This window comes from Trachypithecus francoisi, unplaced genomic scaffold (genome assembly GCF_009764315.1).
Source record: "Trachypithecus francoisi isolate TF-2019V2 unplaced genomic scaffold, Tfra_2.0 Lachesis_group14, whole genome shotgun sequence".
NCBI lineage: Eukaryota > Metazoa > Chordata > Mammalia > Primates > Cercopithecidae > Trachypithecus > Trachypithecus francoisi.
In genome coordinates this window covers 41,042,127-41,062,654 of record NW_022681459.1, presented here as the reverse complement: position 1 = coordinate 41,062,654, position 20,528 = coordinate 41,042,127, and the positions used below count along the sequence as shown (strand labels likewise).

Below are 20,528 nucleotides of genomic sequence, written 5' to 3'. Positions count from 1 at the left end.
AGCCAGGGCCAGCCCTCCCTGCTTGAAAGAGAGTATCAGGGTACCTCTCCCTGGTACCAGTGCCCACTTCTGAGGGGTGGAGGGTAACATGGGGAGGTGAGTGTTCACGTTCCTCATTTTCCCCAAATGATTACACAAACCCTCTGGGTTCTGGTCTGTGGAAGGGGAAGTAGGTGTGGAGGGGTTGGGGCTGCAGGTGGGGCGGCCCCAGGACTGTGTGGTGGGTGGGCCCTATGCCGGAGCCAGCTGCCAAGAGCAGGGCCTGCCTTTAGGTCCCTGAGACCATGGCCTCGGCACTGTCCCTGAAGAGGCCCTTACTCTGGACATGATAAGGGAGGGTTAGGGGGCCCACACGGGCCACCAGGGCGTGTTGAGGAACTTGAGGAGAGACATTGTTGGGAAGCAAATTGAAATGTAGGTAGTGCTTGCTTCTGCCTTTGCTGTGCATGGTCCTTGGCTCCGACGGAGGGAGAGAAGGCAAGCCCCACTCTGGCCCGGGGGTGGGAAACTTCCCTAAGCAGGAGGGGGAAAAGTCCCAGCCTGGCACAGCCACAGCTGGGAGGAGCTCTGGCATCCCGAGGAACCACAGCAGCCTTGGGGCTGGTCTAAGATGGAAAGGGGCTGAGGCCAGTCTGATGCTGCTCTGCAGTCATGAAATGTGCAGAGAGCTCAGTGCCTGGGGTTGATGGGCTGGGCTGCAGCGTGCTGTTCTTAACTGGCTGCGGCTGTGCTCTGGTTTCTCTCCTTGATGAGGGCTCTGGGCACCACGAGCACCTCACCTCCCTGCTCTGCCCATGGCAGGAGGCCACATAAGTGGCCTCGTGTGGGCAGAAAGGCCTGGGAGCCGTGGACTGCCCCTCACTCGCTGCTATCAGTGGGCCTGGCATCACTGAGGCGGGCAGTCAGCATGCAGTTATGTGGCCACAGCTCCTGACTGTTTGGTGTCTGTCAGGCCCTGGGCGCGCCTGCCTTCAGGGTTGCAGGCACACGACTGCTGGGCAGTGGGCAGGCCATGGAGCTACAGCCTGCAGTCCTGAGCGTGAGGTGCTGTACTTCCCAGGAGACGTCGGACAAGAGTGTGATTGAGCTGCAGCAGTATGCCAAGAAGAACAAGCCCAACCTGCATATCCTCAGCAAGCTCCAGGAGGAGATGAAGAGGCTGGCTGAGGAGAGGGTGAGTGCCACCCTAGCGGGAGAGCTGCTGGGCCACGGCCGTTCCTGTGGCAGCTGTGGAGGGACAGCAGACCCCAGGACCCGTGTCTGAGTTGACACCTTGGAAATGCTTGGATCCTCCTTCCAAAATCAGATACAGGCTTTTCTTTGAGCTTCAACATGTGTGATACTTTTATAAATCACTTCAGTTTTGGTTCTGTTGTTAGAGAGCTGGCAGGCCAGCCTGGTGGTGGACCATGAAGGTCACAGCCTTGGTGGGCCACCTGGGTCCCATGTCCACCCTGGGTGTTTGGAGGTAGGTCAGTGCGCCTGCCAGGGTTGAATCTGTAGGGCTTGGTCCTGATGAAGCCCCTAAAGCCACCTTGGGAACCTCACTCAAAGAGCGGTCTGTCAGGCTGGCAGTGGTGTCATCTGTCCTCAGGCATCGTCTGCGTGGCCACGGCGTGACCCACCCCCCTGGGCCTTCTGGGTAGGAGTTTTCTTAAGTGTGGCAGTTCCCTGGCCTGGGTGAGAGCCCCAGGAGGTATCTGCCGCCGCCCAGGCCAGCAGGTCCCTCGCTGCTCCCTGAGGTGGGGCTTGGCCTCCTGGAGCCAGTGGGACTTCCTGGTTTGCCCCTGGTCGGAAGAGGGGCTGTGGGGCTCAAGGGCAGCAGGTGCAGGACACAGTGCTCCTGGCTGGGCCTGGGGCAAGCAAAAGCTGGGCAAGGGAGAAACACCCAGTGGGGAGGCCTGGCCTGCCACTGTAACTACACCCAAAATTCTTCACTTTTTGGTACATGTCCTGATTGCCAGGTAGGCTGCTCATGTTGTCCTCTGATGGCAATCCAGGGGGCCTCTGCAGTCAGGCTGGCCTGCCTCAGGCCTTCCCTGCTTCTCCTAGCCTGGCATCACAAGCACTGGTGCCCTTGGGCTCCAGGGCCTCCTGGCATGGTCTGCTGGGCTCTCCCTCCACCTTGTGCCCTCCCGAGCCTCTGCTGAGCCCCCCTCACTGGCACCCCTGACCTTTGTTGTTCTTTCAGGAGGAGACTCGAAAGAAGCCCAAGATGTCCATTGTGGCGTCCGCCCAGCCTGGTGGTGAGCCCCTGTGCACCGTGGACGTGTGAGGGAGGTGGCACGGGCCAGGGCGCGGGGGCCGCCAGCAGCACTTCTGAGGAGACCAGCAGTCATGCATCGTGCACCACAGTGTCAGGCCTCCAACCCAAGCTCCTTCCCTGTGGCCAACCTGTGGGCCTGGCCTGAGGGTGGAGGCTCTGGTGTACAGGGACAGTCACGGCCACACAGCACACATGTGGAGCAGCGGCTCCCCCTGGAAAGCTCCAGGCCTGAATGGATGGACTAAGCGACTGCACCAGTGGCAGCTGGTGACTGTGGACAGTGGTGGACCTTGCTTCTGTGCACCTGCTGCAGGCTCTTTTTATGAAGGCTTTCATGAATTTTAGTATGTAATATGCACTGATGACACATGATACTTGGATGACAGATGACAGGGGATGGCTGAGTCCTGCGGCTGGCCCGTGATGCCAGGTGGCCCAGGTGCCCAGGACGCCTGCAGGGCTGCTGCAGGGACCTGGTTAGGAGGTGCACATGGTGCCCTGCCCTCACCTGCCTTCTGTTTCCCCTTCTTTGAAAAGGTAGAACAGAAAAGAGTATTTTAAACCTTTTTGGCTTAAAATAAGCAGAATTTTAGTATCAGAACTACCTTTCTGGGATTGGAGGCAAACAATCAAGGCGGTCCTTCTGTAGTCTGGACATGCTGCCAGCAAGGATGATGTGCTGCCGCCTCCTGGAGTTGCCCTGGCCTCCTAGGGCTCCTTTTTCTGATGAAGTCTTAACACCCTAAAAGCGCCTCTCTGGACACTGAGGCCCTCCCTGCCTTTCCTGGCCTCCGGCAACAGTTTTTTACAAAGATTTTTTGCAGTCGAGTCCGTATGTCCACCCATTGATTTTTAAAGCTTTTGTGATATCTTAGCATTTTGAAAGAGACTTTTACAGTGAGAGTAGAAGGTAGATTTGGAATCATGCATTTTAGCAAGTGGACCTGTTTAAACAGGAGGCAAGGGCCTTCAGTGTAGCCCATTCTTCATCCAGAGCTGTTGACTGACTGCGGCTTCTCTGGATGTCAAAGGCAGCTGCCCGGTGCCAAGCTTGCTTCTCGACTGGTGGCCCCCATGTGTGGGTGTGGGATGGAAATGTGTTCCTGCCTGAGTCTGAAGCACCAGGGTGTCCTCAAAGGCACCTATGCAGGGTGCCATGCGCTTGTGGTGCACCATCTGAAGCAAGAGTCCAGCATTCTGCCGTGTCTGTCCTCCACCACACCCCCCACAGGTGGTACTGATGGCATTTTTTTTGTCAGGAGAACAATGTTGGCCCATGGGCCGCCCACAACATATCCCTCCCTCACCACCTGTGTGACCAAGGTTGGCTTCTGTTGACCTTTAAAAAGGAAACCCTCAACTCAAGTTGCTGTAATTAGACACTTGCTTCTGTCTTGCCTCCTGTCTGCAGCTGTGAATAGTCATTTGACTGTGACTGTTGCCCTTGGCCAGCCAGATGCGCCTGTGAACCAAAGCTTTGTGCACATGTGTTCCCCTAAAGGTTGGGGAGCCTCACTGCGTCTTGCTGTTCCCAGGCACCACCACCACAGCAGGTGCTGCCATATTCTTGTGGTCTCCATGCCCCCCCCACCCCCACCCGTATGCCAAGTGTGGGTGTGAATCTTGCACACAGCCATGCTTCAAGGCTAGGCAGGGGAGCCTGTGCTGATGCCATCCAGGGCACTGGGCTGTGCCTGGAAGGTGAGCCTCAATTGTCTGAACGCATAAAGCAAACTGTCCAGAAGGGAATGGCTAATGTCTTTATTCTCAGTGTGAGAGGCTGGCACCCTGTGGACCCTTGACTGGGCAGATCCCCTCCTGGAGCCTCTCTGCAGGCTGCACCCTGCCTTTGTAACAGCTGAACAGCACCACAGGATGGACCCTTGGTTGTGAGGGCAAGGCTGGCCACGGAAGTGTTCTCCACCCCCGCACCCAGCTGGTGCTATTCCCAGACACTTGTCTCTGCTTCCTCAAGTTTAAGTATCAAATCCAACATTCTGTTTAAAAGTAAGCTCTATGCCCTGACTCCCCTAGCTGTGCGAGGGGCTTGCAGAGCTGTCCAGGCTGTCTGACCCTTTCCCTGGCACCCAGGCCCTGTGTTCAACCCCTGGCTCTCATCACAGAAACACCACTCATTGAGCAGTTGTTTATTCTGGCCCTCAGCCTTGGCTAGTCCACAAAGACCCTGCGGGTGGGGAACAGGCTGCAGGAGCCCATCTACCTTCCTGGTCAGGCACCCTGGCCCCCAGCAGCAGGCCAATCCTGGTGGGGCGCAGAGTTCTGTGCCCTTTGGCTGCCTACCTCTGAACATCCTGGCCAGCAAGCTATGCCTTTGCCGCCCCTAGGGCCCTGGGAGCCCTTCAGCTCCTGTCCCCATGATGGGTCCTGGGCCTAGGATAAGGGGAAGGCCCCAGTTTCTTGTGGGGTATCATTTGGGGGTCCTGGTGTGGGTTGAGCTGGAGGGCTATGGGGCTCCAAGACCCCTGTGCCATTGGGGTGCTCCACCCTCTCGAACAAGATGAGCATCTCACAGTGCGGGGTCTGTGGGAACAGGTCCACTGCCACGGCCTTGACTGGCTGGAAGGGGCTGCCCTTCACCCGGTTAGATGGGGCTCTGCAGAGGCTGTGGGGGGAAAAGGCAGGCGCCAAGGTCAGCCGATAGGCTAGTCACAGGCTTCTGTGGGAGCTGGGGGCTTGGTGCCAGGCCTGGCCCCCGTCCGGGCCCCTGCTGACACTCACTCCACAAAGTTGCCCATGGCTGCCCGGGGGTTGCACGAGACGTATAGCAGTCGCCTGATGTTCTCGGCTCTGCGGATGGCCAGGATCACCTTGGAATCTGAGGAGGCAAATACCAGCTGGGTCCCCACAGCCAGAGAGTGCACAACCTGGTGAGTCACCCCACTGTGTCCGCGTTCCCGTGCCACCTCCTCAAGCAAAAGCCACTCACGCAAGCCGGCACGGGGTGGGTCCAGTATGGCCACGAGGTGCTGGGAGGCCAGTCTGCTCACCAGGGCGGGCACCAGGTCCTCAGCCCTCCCGCAGTGGAACTCCACGTTACTCAACTCTGAAAAGATGGCACGGCGGCCTGTCAGAGGGCTGCATGCCCTCCCGGCAGGGCCAGCCCAGCCCCGGGGAACCCCTAGCCAAAGAGCTTGTTCGCTTGCTCTGCCTGTTGGGTAGCCCTCAAGCCCTGGCCATGGCTGACGCTTGCAGCAGGGGTGGCGGCTGCCCCCGTCCCACCCCCACGCTCGGCCTTGCCACTCACCATTGTCCTGGGCATTCACCCGGGCGTCCTCCACGGCCTCTGGGCATAGCTCGACCCCAATGACTCTCTTCACCTTCTGAAACAGGAAAGTGTGGTGTCGCCCCACCCAGGGCTACCTCAGGGAGGGGAGTGCATGGGGCCCAGGGCAGCAAAGAGGAGCTGGGCCTGGGGCATGATGGAGTCAGTTGCGGTGCCTTCGAGCTGGGGTCAGTGGGGGTCTTGGGGGTGGGAAGAGGGTGCCCTCAGCAGGGCGGGAGGGCTCACCCGGGCCAGGGCCAGGCCAATGGTGCCGGTGCCACAACACACGTCCAGCACCGTGCTCCCTGCATCCAGCTGGGCCCAGTCCTGGATGACCGTGTAGAGCACCTCGGCTGCGGGTGTGTTCACCTGGGGGCAGGCGGTGCCCAGCATGTCAGTGGCTCCTCTCCTGTGGTGCCACTGGCGCCCTCTGAGGTCCACATTCCTGGTCCCTCAATCCTGCTGGGACCTCCGGTGTCCACTCCCCTACCTTGGTGCCCAGCCCCTTCCCTGACCCCATCTTGGATCAGCCTTGCTGATGCCCTCACCCAGCCCCCAGCTTTAAAAGCCAAGCCCGTGCTGAGCACAGCCTCCTCCTTGCCTCACTTGGTTGAGGGCTCACGAGGCCCCACAGGCCAGTAGAGTGCACCTTCCCTGCCCCAGCAAGGGGGCTTTGCCTCCCATAACTCACACCAGGGTCCCTGGATTCACCCAACTGCAGCTCCCACCCCTACACCTGACCCTCCAGGAGGTCCTGCTGGGCCTGTCTCCAAAAACAGGGCTGCTCCAGGTCCCCACAGCCTTCCTGCAGCAGTAAGCGGACAGTGAAACAGTGTTTCCCAGTCCAGAAGCCACCATGGCCTCCCTCCTGCCAAGCCCAGAGCAGCACCCCGTGGTAGTGCACTGAGGGCCACTCCTCATCCTCCCTGTGACAAGGGCCACTACCACGTGTACCTCTAGATTGTCACGAGTCAAATCAGTGATAACAATCTCTTTCCTACTTCACCTCCCCTGTGGCTTCCCTGCCTGGATGCTCCCCCAAATCTTCCCACCTGAGCCCACTGTTCCCATCACGTCCTGATGGTGTGCCAGGCCTCCCTCAACATGTCCCCATGCCCACCAGGGACTCAGGGCTACCTGGAAGAAGGCGTGCGGAGAGATCCGGAAGGTCAGCCCTAGCAGGTCCTCGTGGATGCACCGGTCCCCAGCCACGTGCTCCAGGGGCAGGCCCTCCTGGCTGGGAGTCTTTCTGTGGGCGGAGGTGCAGGTCGTTCAGTGTCACAGTCCCTGCAGGGACCCACCCCGCCCCACTCGGGCTCCTCACCGCTGTCCCTCCTCCACGAAGTAGAGGCAGGTCACTCCACTGGCCCTGCCTGGCCCTGCTGTGAAGTGCTGTGCTAGGGAGGCTTTCAGCTCTGCCAGCTCCTCAGAGCTCAGTTTCTGGAGTAAGTGGTGAAAAGGTCCCATCAGGCTGTGCCGAGGCCCACCCAGGCCAGGCATCCTCCCCCTGCAGGGCCCCCGTTGAGACCTGGGGGTGGAAGTAGGCAATGGCCATGGCCTGGCGGCGGCGGCTGGTGCGCACAGTCAGCTGCTTCCAGTGGCCTGTGTACGTCTCTGGGTCGTATGCCGAGTATGGAGTTGACCTATGGGAATCACGAGCTGGCCTGAGTGCCCAGGACTGGGGAAGCAGCTCCCCTGCTGTCTCCTCTGGCCACACCTTCCTTCAACTGGCTGAAATGGCAGGCACTCCAGAATTCCCGGGGCAGGATCCCCACCCTCTGCTCCCACACCGCACAGGACTTCCCAGGAGCCCTGTCACATGTCCTCACCGGATGAACTCCTGGAAGGCCTTCACCACCTGCTTGGTGGCTTCGGGGATGTGCACGGTGTCAAACGGGGCCGCCACAGCACACGTCCCGCCCTTGTACTTGCCAAGCCGACAGCCCACGGTGTTATCCTCCCCATCCACCCCGACGCCAACCAGAAACTCACACTTATTACGATACTCAGTCTGCAGGGAGAGACAGCTGCACCTTACCCTGGTTGCCCAGCGCTTGTGCCTGGAAACCCTGATTTCCCCACAGGGGCTGGCAGTCAAACAAGAGGAATAGCTGACAGCTATGCAATAAGTTACCAGAAGAAAACAAAAAGCAAGGAGATCAACAGGAAGGGTGAGCAAAAGCAAAGTTTTCAAATCCCGGGATAGGGGTTTGTGGCCACCAAAGTCTAGCCTGACCTGCTGGGGTGATGGCCTGACCCCCTCCAGTGGGCAGCAGGCCTTGTTGTGCTTGTGCCTCTGCTTGAGCAGCCAGGGCAGCAAGGCACGGTTGGTGCTCCCGATTTCCCTGTAAGAGGAGCAGATCTATGGTTGGACTCCACCTACTGTCCCCTACCCATGCTAGGCCACTCCCCAATGTCCAGGCTCCCGATGCCTCCTTTAGGATCTCATTGTGCCCCCTGTAACATGGGTGTCCCACTCGCTAGCTCCCAAAGGGGCCGCCAGATCCTGTGCTGGGCCTCCCGACTGGTGCACAGGCAGGCTGAGGAAGCACAGAGCCGGGCAGAGCCCCAGCCAGGAGGGGTGTCTTGTGCCCTCACTCACTTGGCGAGTTTCTGCAGCACCTGCTCACACTCCAGCTGCTTCCGCTCAAGCTGCTCAGCATAGGGCACTGTCCATAGAGGGGTCACCACGTCGGCCACTCGTGTTGCCGGTGGCTCACTCTCACCCTCCTGTCGCCTCCTCCTGGCCATGGGGTCGGCCTTCGGTCGGGCCAGGCGCACACTGAGTGGGCGGCCTTTCCAGAGGGCACCATGCAAAACGCGCAGGGCCTTGTCTCTCTCTGCAGCGCTGCGGAATGTCACAAAGGCGCAGGGTGGTTGCCCAAAGAGTTTGGTTTTGTGGGGCTGCAGGCCAAAGCGGCCCAGGAAGCGCCGGACGTCGCTGAAGCTGGCGTGGCGAGGCACGTTCTGCAGCTCCAGTTTGAAGATCTCAGAGGTAAACAAATCATCCCTGATGTAGCTGTAGAGCCCAGGCTGAGGCCCCGGCCCTGTAGCTGCCCCAGCGCCCTCTTTCTCCACCTCCTCCAGGGCTGCCGGAACTGCAGGGAGCACCGAGACTGTAGGGCAGCTCGGGGCACTACTGCTCTCCTGGTCACAGCTCTCCATGGGCTTCGGGCCCTGTGTGGAGACAGATGGGGTGCTAGGGTGAGGACTAGGCCCTGGGGCCTGGCCCCCCAGGCTCCCTTATGGCACACCCAGACCTCCGTCGGTGCACTCTGCACTCAACCCTGCCCCCCCCCCACCATTCTACCCTCCCGACCCCATTCCCGTCTCCTTTCCTCCCCCATCGCACCCTCCTCGTCCCCACCTATTCTCTGGCAGGTTTCCTGCCCCACCCCGCCTCCTCCCATCCCATCCCCGTCTCTACCCAGCGTCTCCCCGCACTCTACCTCGTTGTCGAGGTTCTCACTCATCGCTCAGGCGGTTCTCCGCCTAGACCAGGGCTGCCACGGGGGCCGCCTGGTCACCTCGTCCTGGGCCTGTCACAAGGGAAGTGCTCAGAGGGGACGTGCTCAGAGAGCCGGTGCAACGCCGCGAGGTCGCCGCCAGCCCCGGCTTCGACCCAGATGGGGCGGGACTCGAACCTGTGGTGCTCAGGTCCCGGTCTCAGGCTTGGGGCTGCACCGCCCGCCCGCCCGCCAGGGGCCCGCGCCGGCCGCACGCTTCGCCAGCCACTCTCAGTCCGCCAGCGCGTGCCGCGGAGGCCAAGCGTCTCTATGATCCTGACGTCCGGCAACGTCATAGCCACGCGCCGGCTCCAACCACTTTAGCGAGCTCTAGGGGCGCGCGTGGCCGGGACGGAAGTGCGCGCGGGGGTCGCCGGGAGTGCGCGCTCCTGTGGCTGACGGGCGGGCCGGGCATGCGCCACGGGCGTTTTGGCGGGAAGCGCGGGGCGGGCCGGACAATGAGAGTGTCCGCCGCCTGAGCCAATAAAGCTGTACTGGTTTTGAATCGCGGCGCGTTTCCCGCCGCTGGGGTCAGGGGTCGAGGTTCGGGTCGCGGGGCGGAGGGAAGAGCGGGCGGGCGGGAGGCGCCGGCGCCAGACGCGGAGGGAAGGAGCTACGAGTAGCCGCCCAGAGGCCGCGGAGCCAGCGACGACCGACCCAGCCGAGCCGCCGCCGCCGCCGCCGCGCCCCCATGGCGGCCGCCAAGGTGCGGCCGGGCCCAAGTGGGGACAGGGTGGGCGGGCGGGGCCGGTGGGACCGGGGCCGTTATCAACGGCCACGTGGGCGGCCCGCGCAGCCGCCACCAACCCCCGCCGGCCTGCAGGTTCGGCCGTCTGCTGGGCCTCGGTGGCGCGGGGTCGGGACGCGTGGGGCTTGGGGGCTCGAGGCATGCGGAGTTGGGGCGTCTGGGGGTGCAGGCTCTGCAGAGGCCTGGGGGCTGCAGGGCGCCCGCGTGACCTTGGGGTGGGTTGGGGAGCGGCCGTCGCCACGCGGGGCGGCCCCAGCCTCCGGGAACTGGTGTGGGCGGCGGGTTTCCTCCGGCTCGGCCCACTTGGGGCTTCCCACTAGTACGGTGCATTTATTCCTTTCGTCGCCCACGCAGCACTTCATTCATTCGGTTCTCACGTCTGGAACCGCCTCTGGCCTCTGTGGCAGAAGCTCGCGTTCCAGCGTGGGGCACAGGTCCTGGACGCGCCGACCCAGGCGGCGGCTTTGTTGGCTGAGGTGTCTGGTTGAGTGCGGGCCGCTGCAGAGCCGCAGTGCTGTGGGAAACACTGAAGAGCAGCAAAAAGCTTATGTTTTCTTTTCCAGTTTGAGTCTAGTGGTGAAGTCTTGGGTTTCTTACAGACTTCTGGGTGACCAAGGCACGTGTTCTGGAAGACTAAAATATGATTATTGGTGCGCTCTTATCCTCTAAATTGGGTCAGGATTTCATGACTGTCACCGGTACAATTTATCTAGTTACTAACTTAATTTCTTGAACTGTGAAAAAATTTTGGCAGAACTATGAATCCAATGTAAATACTAGCAGTCTTGTAGCGACTTTTTTCATTCTAGTAAGCAAGAGCACAACTATTTGCTAATTAGTAAAAGCTGAAATAGTTACATTTTGCTTTAAAGTAACATTTCAAAATCTATTTCGACCCATCATTGTGTCCTTTGATCTTCACACAGCAGGTATCCTCTGCATTTTATGGATGAGGAAGAAACTGATGCTCAAAGAGATGAGGCAGTTACTCCCAGGCCACTCTGCAAGTGCTGGCGGAGTTGTAGGGCCCCCCATCAGTTTGTGCACAGATCTGACTGATGTCTGTGAATCTGGGGGAGGGGCCCCAAACTCGGGTGTCTCGCTGTAGGCTCACACACTGAGTGTATGGAGCTGGGCGTAAATGCAAACTTTCTCTAGTGTGGAAGAGAGGGCCTAATTTCTTGCTTTGGGGTGGGGCCCATCCTTGTAGCTGAAGTCCCTTTACTGTCGGAGGGCTGACCACTGCAGGCACTGGTTGGGCTCTGGCTGTGAGCCAGATCCATAGGCCAACAGTGTAACCTCTTTGTATTTCCGCAGGACACTCATGAGGACCATGATACTTCCACTGAGAATACAGACGAATCCAACCATGACCCTCAGTTTGAGCCAATAGTTTCTCTTCCTGAGCAAGAAATTAAAACGCTGGAAGAAGATGAAGAGGAACTTTTTAAAATGTAAGTAGGCTGATATCCCAGAAATAGGACTCTTTAAGGTTGAAGTTACAGCTTTTTTGGGTGTCAAGGTCTTGGCCTGACTTTGAATCAGACTAAGGTTCTTTAAAGAAAGGGCCTAAAGTTGCTTGGTGACTAATCCCATGTGGAAATTTAACCCATTCCTTTCATGAATCTTCACCAGGTGCCCTTGCTGCCCTGCAGCCAGTTGCATGAAGGGCATCCCATTATTGTTGCTTTGTTCACTGACATGGCGGCCCCACTACCGTTTCTTGCCACTGGCTTCTGAGTCCCTTTGGTTGAGCAGGGGATTTTAACTTTTTGCAGCAGAGTTCTTTGGCATTGTGAAGCTTATAAATCCCCCACCCAGTGTTTTGTTGTTGTTGTTGTTGTTGTTTTTTGAGCTGGAGCCTCGCTCTATCGCCCAGGCTGGAGTGCAGTGGCGCAATCTCAGCTCGCTGCAAGCTCCGCCTCCCGGGTTCACGCCATTCTCCTGCCTCAGCTTTCTCCAGGCACCTGCCACCACGCCCGGCTAATTTTTTGCATTTTTATTAGAGACGGGGTTTCATCGTGTGAGCCAGGATGGTCTCGATTTCCTGACCTTTTGATCTGCCCGCCCCAGCCTCCCAAAGTGCTGGGATTACAGGCATGAGCCACCTCACCTGGCCCACCCTTAATATACAACATAATACTTGCGATTACACATGAAAATAGGTGATGGTTTAGTTATTAAAACCACCTGAAAAGATTCTGTACATGTGCTTGACAGTTTCAGTTAAAAGCTATTTGCAGTGGTGGGTACCAGCCTTGTGTCTTTTGACAGCGTCACAGCACCGCAGAGACTGGCCTGTCGCCTGTACTCAGGATTACAACAAACATCATGTTTAGTTACACACCTTAGTGAAATGAGATTGTAGTTTTTCCCTGTTCAAGTTTATGGAACCCCCCACCCTTGAAGTTGCTTTAAGAGTACAGGTTAAGGTTTGGTTGCTCTGGGGTGGGAGAGGGAAGCAGAGAGAGTCATTCCTACTGTGAGTTTCTTCTCCAAGGAAAGGGCCAGGAGGGATACCTGGGAAAGGAGAGCTGTGTGTCACCCTTTGGTCACAGAGGGTGATGGACATCTCCCTGAAGCCACTGGGTGGCCATGTCTCCACTCTGCTGATGCATTGCTGCAGCCTGTTTGGGAGTAGCTCCTTGCTGGGGTGAAGTGCTTGCCTCTATCCTCTCACTGCCCACGTCGGGTGGGAGGTGCTCCTGGTGGCCTGGGCCCGGGCCCTCACTAAGGGAAGTGAGGCCAGCAGGGTGGGCCCGGGTCTTTGCGGTAAAGCCTCAGGGGCGTCCTGTTGGGGAACCTTGTGAGATAGTCTCTTGCCAGAATCATGTTGGGGCAGAGAGTGGAGTCGTCTGAGAGGCAGGTGGAGCTGTGCACAGAAGGAAGGTGCCAGCCTGAGCCCTGAGTGCATTGCTAGGTTCTGGGTGCCCTGGTCCCCAGCGGGAAGGGCTGTTCGTGGGCAGGAGGACCGGGTGTTGGCCAGGACCTGTTGCCTGGTTAGAGGCCTGGGCCTCTTCTGTGGGTCATCGGACCTCAGGTGATCCGCCTGCCTCGGCCTCCCAAAATGCTGTGATTACAGGCGTGAGCCACCGCACCCGGTCGTCTCATTCTCTTGATTGTGGAACTGGAATTCAAGATGATCTGGAGTTTGTTGGGCTGCTGCGCTTTCTGGTGGTGTCGTGACGGAGGTCCTTGGCCCACACCTGATCCATGCTGTCCTTGCAGATCTCTGGGGCTGGGGTGCTCTTGCACAGTGACCATGGGATGCCCAGCCCACCCAGGGGGCTTCTTTCCCTATATTGGGCCATTTTTCTCTCATTTTTTTTTTTTTTGAAACAGTCTTGCTCTGTTGCCCAGGCTGGAGTATGGTGATGTGATCTTAGCTCACTGCAACCTCCGCCTCCCAGGTTCAAGCAATTTTCCTGCCTCAGCCTCCTGAATATCTGGGGCTACAGGTGCCTGCCACCATGCCCAGCTAATTTTTTGTATTTTTAGTAGAGATGGGTTTTCACCGAGTTAGTCAGGATGGTCTCGATCTCCTGACTTCATGATTGGCCTGCCTCGGCTTCCCAAAGTGATGGTATTACAGGCGTGAGCCACCGAGCCTGGCCTCTTTTTTTTTTTTTTTTTTTTTTGAGATGGAGTTTTGCTCTTGTTGCCCAGGCTGGAGTGCAATGGTGTGATCTCAGCTCACTGCAACCTTGGCCTCCCAGTTCAAGGGATTCTCCTGCCTCAGCCTCCTGAGTAGCTGGGATTACTGGCATGTGCCACCATACCTGGCTAATTTTGTATTTTTGGTAGAGATGGGGTTTCTCCATGTTGGTCAGGCTGGTCTCAAACTCCTGACCTCAGGTGATCCCCCTGCTTCGGCCTCCCAAAGTGCTGGGATTACAGGCATGAGCCACCGTGCCTGGCTTTTTTTTTTTTTTTTTTTTAAATAGGGTCTCACTCTCACCCAGGCTGGAGAGCAGCGGTGGGATCATGACTCACTGCAGCCTTGAACTCCTGGGCTCAAGGGATCCTGCCTCTGCCTCTGCCTCTTGAGTAGCTGAGACTACGGGTGTTAGCCATCACGTCCAGCTAATTTTTTATCTTTTTGTATAGATAGTTTCTTGCTTTTTTGCCCGGGCTGGTCTCCACTGGGGGAAATATTGTGACTGTAGGTGCAGTGGGACGATCTGCGCTTACCGCCGCACGCTCTGCTTCCTGGGCTTAAGTGATCGTCGTGCCTCAGCCTCCTGAGTAGCTGGGATTACAGGTACCACGTCCAGCTGATTTTTGTATTTTTAGTAGAGACGGGGTTTCACCATGTTGGCCAGGCTAGTTTTGAACTCCTGACCTCAGATGACCCTCCCGCCCTGGGCTCCCAAAATGTTGGGATTACAAGTGAGCCACTGCGCCTGGCCATCTTAATTCTTTCGGTTGTGGAACTGGAATTCAAGGTGACCTGGAGTTTGTTGGGTTGCTGCACTTTCTGGTGGTGTCATGACAGGCAGTTCTTGGAGCCTGAAGAAGGGCTGGGGCGTTCGTGGAGGCATCGGGTCCTGCAGTGCAGGGTTGTCCTGTGTCCTCCCGCGCAGGCCCTGCATGTGGGCTGCAGGTCTGCACTCTTACTTCATGGCTTTTCTTGCAGGCGGGCAAAACTGTTCCGATTTGCCTCAGAGAACGATCTCCCAGAATGGAAGGAGCGAGGCACTGGTGATGTCAAGCTCCTGAAGCACAAGGAGAAAGGGGCCATCCGCCTTCTCATGCGGAGGGACAAGACCCTGAAGATCTGTGCCAACCACTACAGTAGGTGGCCTTGGGCGGGCGTTCATGCTGGGCCCAACAGTCCTCAGCAGCTCAGCCTGGGACCTTCCGGAAGATTCTTTCAGGGCTGACTGGGAACTGGGGAGTGTGTTATTACATGGAGTGCAAGTTTGTGGTGTGTTTGTTGAATTTAAAACCAGAAATACGTTTTTCAGACATGCCTCTGAACTCAGAGCAGGCCCGCGGCGAAGCTTAGAGCACACGGGGGTGTGGAGTCAGCCAGACGGGCCCTGATGGGAGGACGTGGCGCCCAGGCTGGGCTCGGGACGAGGAGTGAGTGCTGCAGGGCAAGGGGGCGCTGTGTGTGTGTGTGTGTGTGTGTGTGTGTGGTGTCTGGGGAGTGGGGGATGGTGTCTGGGAGGTTGATGGGGAGTATGTGTGTGGTATCTGGGGGGCTGTGGTGTCTACTGGTGGTGGTGTCTGGGGTGTGTGGTTGGGGGTGTGTAGTTGGGGGTCTGGTGTCTGGGGGTGTGGTTGGGTGTGGTGTTTCGGGGTGTGTATGTGGTATCTGGGGGTGTGTTGTCTGGGGATGTGGTTGGGTGTGTTTGGGGGTGTGTGTGGTGTCGGGGTGTGTGGTTGGGTGTTTGGGGTGTGTATGTGGTGTCTGGGGGGCTATGTGGTGTCTGAAGGTGTGGTGTTGTGGCATTTGTGGTGTCTAGGGGAGGGTGTGTGGTATCCGCGGGTATGTGTAGGGGGCATCTGGGGGGCAGTGTTTGGTGTCTGGGGGGGGTTGTGGTGTTCAGGAGTGTGTGGTTGGGTGTTTGGGGGGTGTGTGTGTTTAGGGGGTGTGTAGTATCTGAAGATGTGTGGTCTGGGGGACTATGTGGTGTCTGAAGGTGTGGTGTCTGGGTGTGTGTGTGGTGTCTGGAGGGGTGTGTGTAGGGGGCATCTGGGGTGGTTTGTGGTGTCTGGGGTGGGAGGTGTGTGGTGTCGGGGGGGTGTGGTATTGGGGGGTTGTGTGGTGTCTGGGGTGGGTGTGGTATCTGAGGGTATGTGGTGTCTGGAGGGGGTGTGTGTGCGCCCGCACGCGTGAGATTGGGGGTGTGAGGGCAGATGTGTGAGGTGCCCAGGCGCCGGCCTCCCCAGTTATGGCGTGTTCTACTCTCACCAGGATCTTCCCTGGGGAGGAAACGGGAGGGGACGGGTTTGAGAAGGTGACCAGGTCCTGGGCGCCTGTGAAGCTACATAAGTAGAGGGCCTTGGGCAGATTCAGCCAAGAGCTCCAGCCACCCTGTGAGGGGTCCAGCCTGGCCTGCAAAGAAGTGGCAATAGGTTGTCCCAAGTGTGTCTGTCTGCCAGCTGTCCTTAGATTGAACCTGTGCTGCCTGGCTTGGTGGCATGTTGGAAATATACTTGTCCTGGGGTGTCCCTTGGTAAGCTCCCTAGTGTCATTTGGCCGAGTGTCATGTGTGTCCGGCAGGGCAGGGCCCCTCATCCCAGGTGCAGGATGACTGCTGGCAGGAGTCTGAGTGGCTCAGCCCTTGAGGGCAATGCAGAGGGGTAGACAGTGGTCTGCCTGTGCCGTGGGTACCTCGCTGCACGGCCTGGCCTGCCAGACTTCCTTGGGAACTGGCTCCTGGATTCCCCGCCCTCCCTGGCCAGCATATCTAGTCCTGGGGAAGCTTGCACTCTGACTGGTCCTCCTCCTTGAGCCCAATATGAATCATTTCTTTGGGGGTCTTCCCTTATGCCCTGTGCTGCTTCCAGAGCCTGGTCAGGTTGTGGGTTGTGTGTGCATCATAAGTTGGTCCTGGGCCCCTAGGCATCTGAGCAGAGCCATCTGCGTAGCCAGTAGTGTCTTGTGCCCATCATGGGCCCTTAGTAGACAGGGAAAGTGGCAGTGGGTAGAGGCTGGCCTCTGGGTAGGGTGTCGGGGAGGCTGTGGGCTGGCTCGGGGGCAGGGTGTGAAGGGGGCATGCAGGGGGCCTGCATCTGCTGTGGCGGGCTGCAGTAGGTGAGACCCCCCAGCTCCCAATTCAGATGGTGACATGTAGGGGTATCCTGGGGGTGCATGTGGCCTGGGCTGGGCCTGGGCACCTGGGATGGTCCGAGTTCTCAGGGAGCTGTTCTGAAGAGTGGTCGCCTGCAGGGCCATCTCCCCTTAGGGCTGCCTGTGCCTAGGGAGTTGGGGTGGAGGCATCCATTGCAGGCCGTGGCTCTGTCTCCTGTGTCCTCCAGGCATCTGTCATGGGGATGCAGGTGGGCACTCATGCATCAGTCATGGGGATTCATGGCCATGGCCCCAGTGGGCTCCCTTCTGGCAACTGCCCCACTTTCTAGCCTTCTGCTGCCCCCCACTTTCAGATAGGCTGGCTCCATATGTTGGGTTCCCTCAGCAAAGTCTTTACCCCCTGGGCCTTGTGCCCTGATGTCTGACCCCGGGCTTCTGACTTCACGGCCGGGGTCAGGATGATCGGGGTTGGGCTTGAGTGCAGCCCTGGGATACAGCTGGGGCCTGCTTTGCCAGCTCTGCTTCTCTGTGTGCCAAGTTGTGTTGAACACGGCTCAGGATCTCCTCGCAGAGATAGCTTTACGGTCAGGGAGCAGGCTGCCCATTCCTGGTTAGGATGGTCCTGGTTTTAAGTAAATATGGGGCATTTTCAAAGAGGTTTGAATAAAACTCAGGCCCTGTGGTACTTTGTCTAAGCCTGGTTCTCCCACCCCAGACTGACCATCCCCGTGTTGTCTGAAGCAGACCCCTCAGGTTGGTGAGCAGGGTGCTCTGTGGCCCAGGGCTGGGTGGGCTGGCCTTTGCCCACCATCCTCACGAGCTTCTCTCTCCTCAGTCACGCCGATGATGGAGCTGAAGCCCAACGCAGGTAGTGACCGTGCCTGGGTCTGGAACACCCACGCTGACTTCGCTGACGAGTGCCCCAAGCCAGAGCTGCTGGCCATCCGCTTCCTGAATGCTGAGAGTGAGCCAAGGGGCCCTGGGGACCTGCCTGACTTAGGGCTCACCTGTGTGGCAGTGTGGCGGCTTATGTGCAACAAATGCTGTTGCCTTTTGGGGAGAGGGGGCAGTAACTGGAAAGTGTGTCGTGTGGGCTGCCCTGCCCCGCTGTTTGGGGGCCATGCCCAGACTGAAGCCACGAGCAGTGCCTTCCCCGTAAAACTCAAAGCTGTGCCAAGTAGCTGCTGAACAGCAGTGGCCCCTCAGCCGCCTTGTGGCTGGCACTTTGGTTTGCTCTCCAAGCTCCGGTTCCCATCAGTTGATGCAGAGCCTGAGACCCAACCCAGGGCTTCCTCCCATTGTTGATCCGTGTGCCAGGCTTTGGCTTACTGGGGCCAGGGGCCCCTCATGGTTGCCTGGGTGCCCACATCTCTCCTGTGGAGAGATCCACAGGCCCAGGCTGATCTCCCCCCTGCTCAGAGGTCTCTACAGTCCAGATCGTCCAAGCTGCGTCCACTGGCTCCTGGAGTAGTCAGTGGGTACTGTGGCCTGGCGCCTGGTAGCTGACCATCTGGTGCCGAGTGACCTTGTCCTTGCCCTGGGAGTGGCTGCCCCAGCAGCCCTTCCAACATGGTTGGGAGCCAAGACTGTGGCAAAGAGGCCCATGCCCCTTGGTTGCCCAAGGGTCCATGCTCTCCACCACTCTGCCCAAATGGTTACAGTCAGATGAAGGAGACAAAAGGCCAGGGCCAAAGTCAGGTGGTCCAGTCCTTTCTTAGGTCAGAAATTACCATGAAATGGGTCTTCTGTGAATCCCAACTCTTCAGGCCCGGCAGAGCATGTCCCTTCCACTGCTCATAGCTCTTAGGAGATCTCTCTCTCTTCCACAGATGCACAGAAATTCAAAACAAAGTTTGAAGAATGCAGGAAAGAGATCGAAGAGAGAGAAAAAAAAGGTGATGTGGTGCCATGGGTGGGGGCGCTTCTTTGCAGACTCACTCTGCACCTGACTGTACTTCCAGGCGGGTGCTTTTTCTGTCTGCCAGATAAAGATTCCAGAGTGCTGTGGCTGCCTCACCTATCCAGGGCGATGCAGCTCCCTGGGGACACAGGTGCTTCCTGGGGAGCCCTGAGCACTTGTCAGTGTTGCTGGCCTCACGTCCAACTGGGCAGGCATTGGAGTCCGGGCACTGCCTGGAGCTCACCAGAAGGTGCTTTATGATGGCCCTCGGTTTGTCTCTCAGAGGGCTTGGTCACCTCTCCCGTGAGGCTGGACTGCAGCTGTGGTGGCAAGTGACCAGATGTCACTGAGCAGCCTGACTAGGCAGTGCTTGAATGCATTCACTTGGCTTCCTTTGGTCATTGAATTTCAAGAAGACAGACTCCAGGGGCGGCTTGGCCAGGCAGGAGTCTGTCCTGAGGGCGGGCAAGCCGCTGTGGGTGGGTGACAGTGCTTGGGACCGTCCTGGCGAGGGCCATGTGCTTGAATGCACTGTGCTTCTGTTTTCTCACTACTGCTTGTGTTTTAGCAGGATCAGGCAAAAATGATCATGCTGAAAAAGTGGCGGAAAAGCTAGAAGCTCTCTCGGTGAAGGAGGAGACCAAGGAGGATGCTGAGGAGAAGCAATAAATCGTCTTATTTTATTTCCTTTTCCTCTCTTTCCTTTCCTTTTTTTAAAAAATTTTACCCTGCCCCTCTTTTTTGGTTTGTTTTTATTCTTTCTTTTTTACAAGGGACGTTATATAAAGAACTGAATTCAACTTTCAGGTTTTTTTTTTTTTTTGTCTCTTAAGTTTTTGCCCTATTGAAGATGACTTCAGAAAATCCATTCCCCAGTCATGAAAATGTACTGTGCTAACTTTCTTTTCCATAGTGGAAACACTTATTTATAGTCATCAAAAATAGTGAATAAAAAACACATTTGGAACCTGGACCAGACGGCAGGATTGTGTGTGTACGGGCCCCTGTGCTGTGAGCACTGCTTGCGTAAAAGCCCCCCAGGTGTATGTCCAGGCCTGTCTGCAGCGCAGGTGGGTGCTGCACCTCACTATAGCCTGGGTTCCTCGGAGACATCCTGGTGTCTGAGGTCGTGCGTGTGTCTTGCTGTGGGTCTTGAAGCTGAGGTGTCTGAGCTGGTGCTGGTGAGGGAGCCTGGCCAGGGGTGTCTGGTGCCAAGTGTGGTACTAATGCACAGCTGTGGGCTGGGCAGCGTGGGCTCTGCCGAGGCAGGCTCCACTGCGCCTTATGGCCTGAACAGCCACTGCTTTTTTCTGTGGTGAGGAAGGGTGGGCTTTCTGTGTTTTGAGGAGAGAAAGGAAGACCACCAGGGTACCTTGGCTTTGGAGAAGGAGGCAGTAGCCAACTGAGTGGGTCTCTGGCATCGGCCAGGGCTGACTGGCCCCTATGGAGGGAAAGGCCAGTCTGGTGGGCTGAGTGGGGCTCAGCCCTGTAGCCCTTCTGTTGGAAAGCCTGTCATACCTTGACCTTGGAGAAAACTTCCAGGGTCTTGGCCTCCTGAACTTGAAGTCCACACTTGGCAGTGTTGGAGTTATGGGCATCTGCAGTAACTTTAAAGAAGGAGATGTTTTCCAGTGTGCCCTTGGGGGTTGTCACGTGTAATGGATTGTCTCTGCAAACAGCATCTTAAGTGTGTGGTCTCAACTGCCATAACGTGCCGTCACCATTTATCATGAACCAGACATGTTTCACTGTGAGGCTGGCTGCCTGCTGCCATCACTTGCTCTTTTGTGCCCTCCACCTGGGCCTGGGCCCAGTTCTCTCTGGCCTCCATGTGCTGTGTCCTGTCTGGTGACTTGTCAGCTGGTTTAAACACCAGTCCTTTGTCCCTCTGGGGCAGGGGTCCCCAACCCCTGGCCTACTGACCGGTACAAGTCTGTGGCCTGTTAAGAACTGGGCCACCGGTGGCTCAAGCCTGTAATCCCAGCACTTTGGGAGGCCGAGACGGGCGGATCACGAGGTCAGGAGATCGAGACCATCCTGGCTAACACGGTGAAACCCCGTC

The 20,528-nt window shown here is 57.8% G+C and overlaps 3 protein-coding genes and 1 non-coding gene across 8 annotated transcripts in view; 3 read left to right on the top strand and 1 right to left on the bottom strand.

Moving 5' to 3' along the window:
* Positions 1-4,010, top strand: part of DGCR8 (DGCR8 microprocessor complex subunit) — a 34,081-nt gene extending 30,071 nt beyond the window's left edge. For both annotated transcript variants that reach the window (XM_033232891.1, XM_033232892.1), the window contains exons 13-14: positions 1,061-1,174; positions 2,192-4,010. In XM_033232891.1, coding sequence (XP_033088782.1) covers positions 1,061-1,174; positions 2,192-2,275 — 198 coding nt within the window. In that variant the 3' untranslated portion in view covers positions 2,276-4,010. The remainder of the gene's footprint in view (positions 1-1,060; positions 1,175-2,191) is intronic.
* Position 4,011: 1 nt separating this feature from the next.
* On the bottom strand, positions 4,012-9,394 carry TRMT2A (tRNA methyltransferase 2 homolog A). 2 transcript variants are annotated; one of them, XM_033232894.1, is made up of 12 exons: positions 8,999-9,394; positions 8,152-8,726; positions 7,786-7,894; positions 7,379-7,560; positions 7,078-7,192; positions 6,874-6,989; positions 6,687-6,798; positions 5,796-5,918; positions 5,532-5,607; positions 5,214-5,330; positions 5,006-5,102; positions 4,012-4,889 (listed from the first exon to the last, which is right to left on the bottom strand). In XM_033232894.1, exons 1-12 carry the CDS (start codon positions 9,020-9,022, stop codon positions 4,658-4,660), a joined length of 1,878 nt encoding a protein of 625 aa, XP_033088785.1. In that variant the 5' UTR covers positions 9,023-9,394; the 3' UTR covers positions 4,012-4,657. The 2 variants fall into 2 exon arrangements, with proteins under 2 accessions (XP_033088785.1, XP_033088784.1); XM_033232893.1 differs by having other exon boundaries at positions 4,399-4,889; positions 7,379-7,894.
* Positions 9,395-9,600: 206 nt separating this feature from the next.
* Positions 9,601-19,439, top strand: RANBP1 (RAN binding protein 1). Of its 3 annotated transcripts, none has more exons than XM_033232896.1 (6): positions 9,601-9,761; positions 11,121-11,257; positions 14,440-14,597; positions 17,402-17,530; positions 18,396-18,461; positions 19,038-19,439. In XM_033232896.1, exons 1-6 carry the CDS (start codon positions 9,747-9,749, stop codon positions 19,133-19,135), a joined length of 603 nt encoding a protein of 200 aa, XP_033088787.1. In that variant the 5' UTR covers positions 9,601-9,746; the 3' UTR covers positions 19,136-19,439. The 3 variants fall into 3 exon arrangements, with proteins under 3 accessions (XP_033088787.1, XP_033088786.1, XP_033088788.1); XM_033232895.1 differs by having other exon boundaries at positions 19,035-19,439; XM_033232897.1 differs by lacking the exon at positions 9,601-9,761 and adding an exon at positions 9,851-10,419.
* LOC117096778 lies at positions 18,495-18,619 on the top strand. The gene has a single exon (XR_004442629.1). It is a non-coding gene; the product is annotated as a small nucleolar RNA SNORA77 (small nucleolar RNA).
* Positions 19,440-20,528: the final 1,089 nt, after the last annotated feature.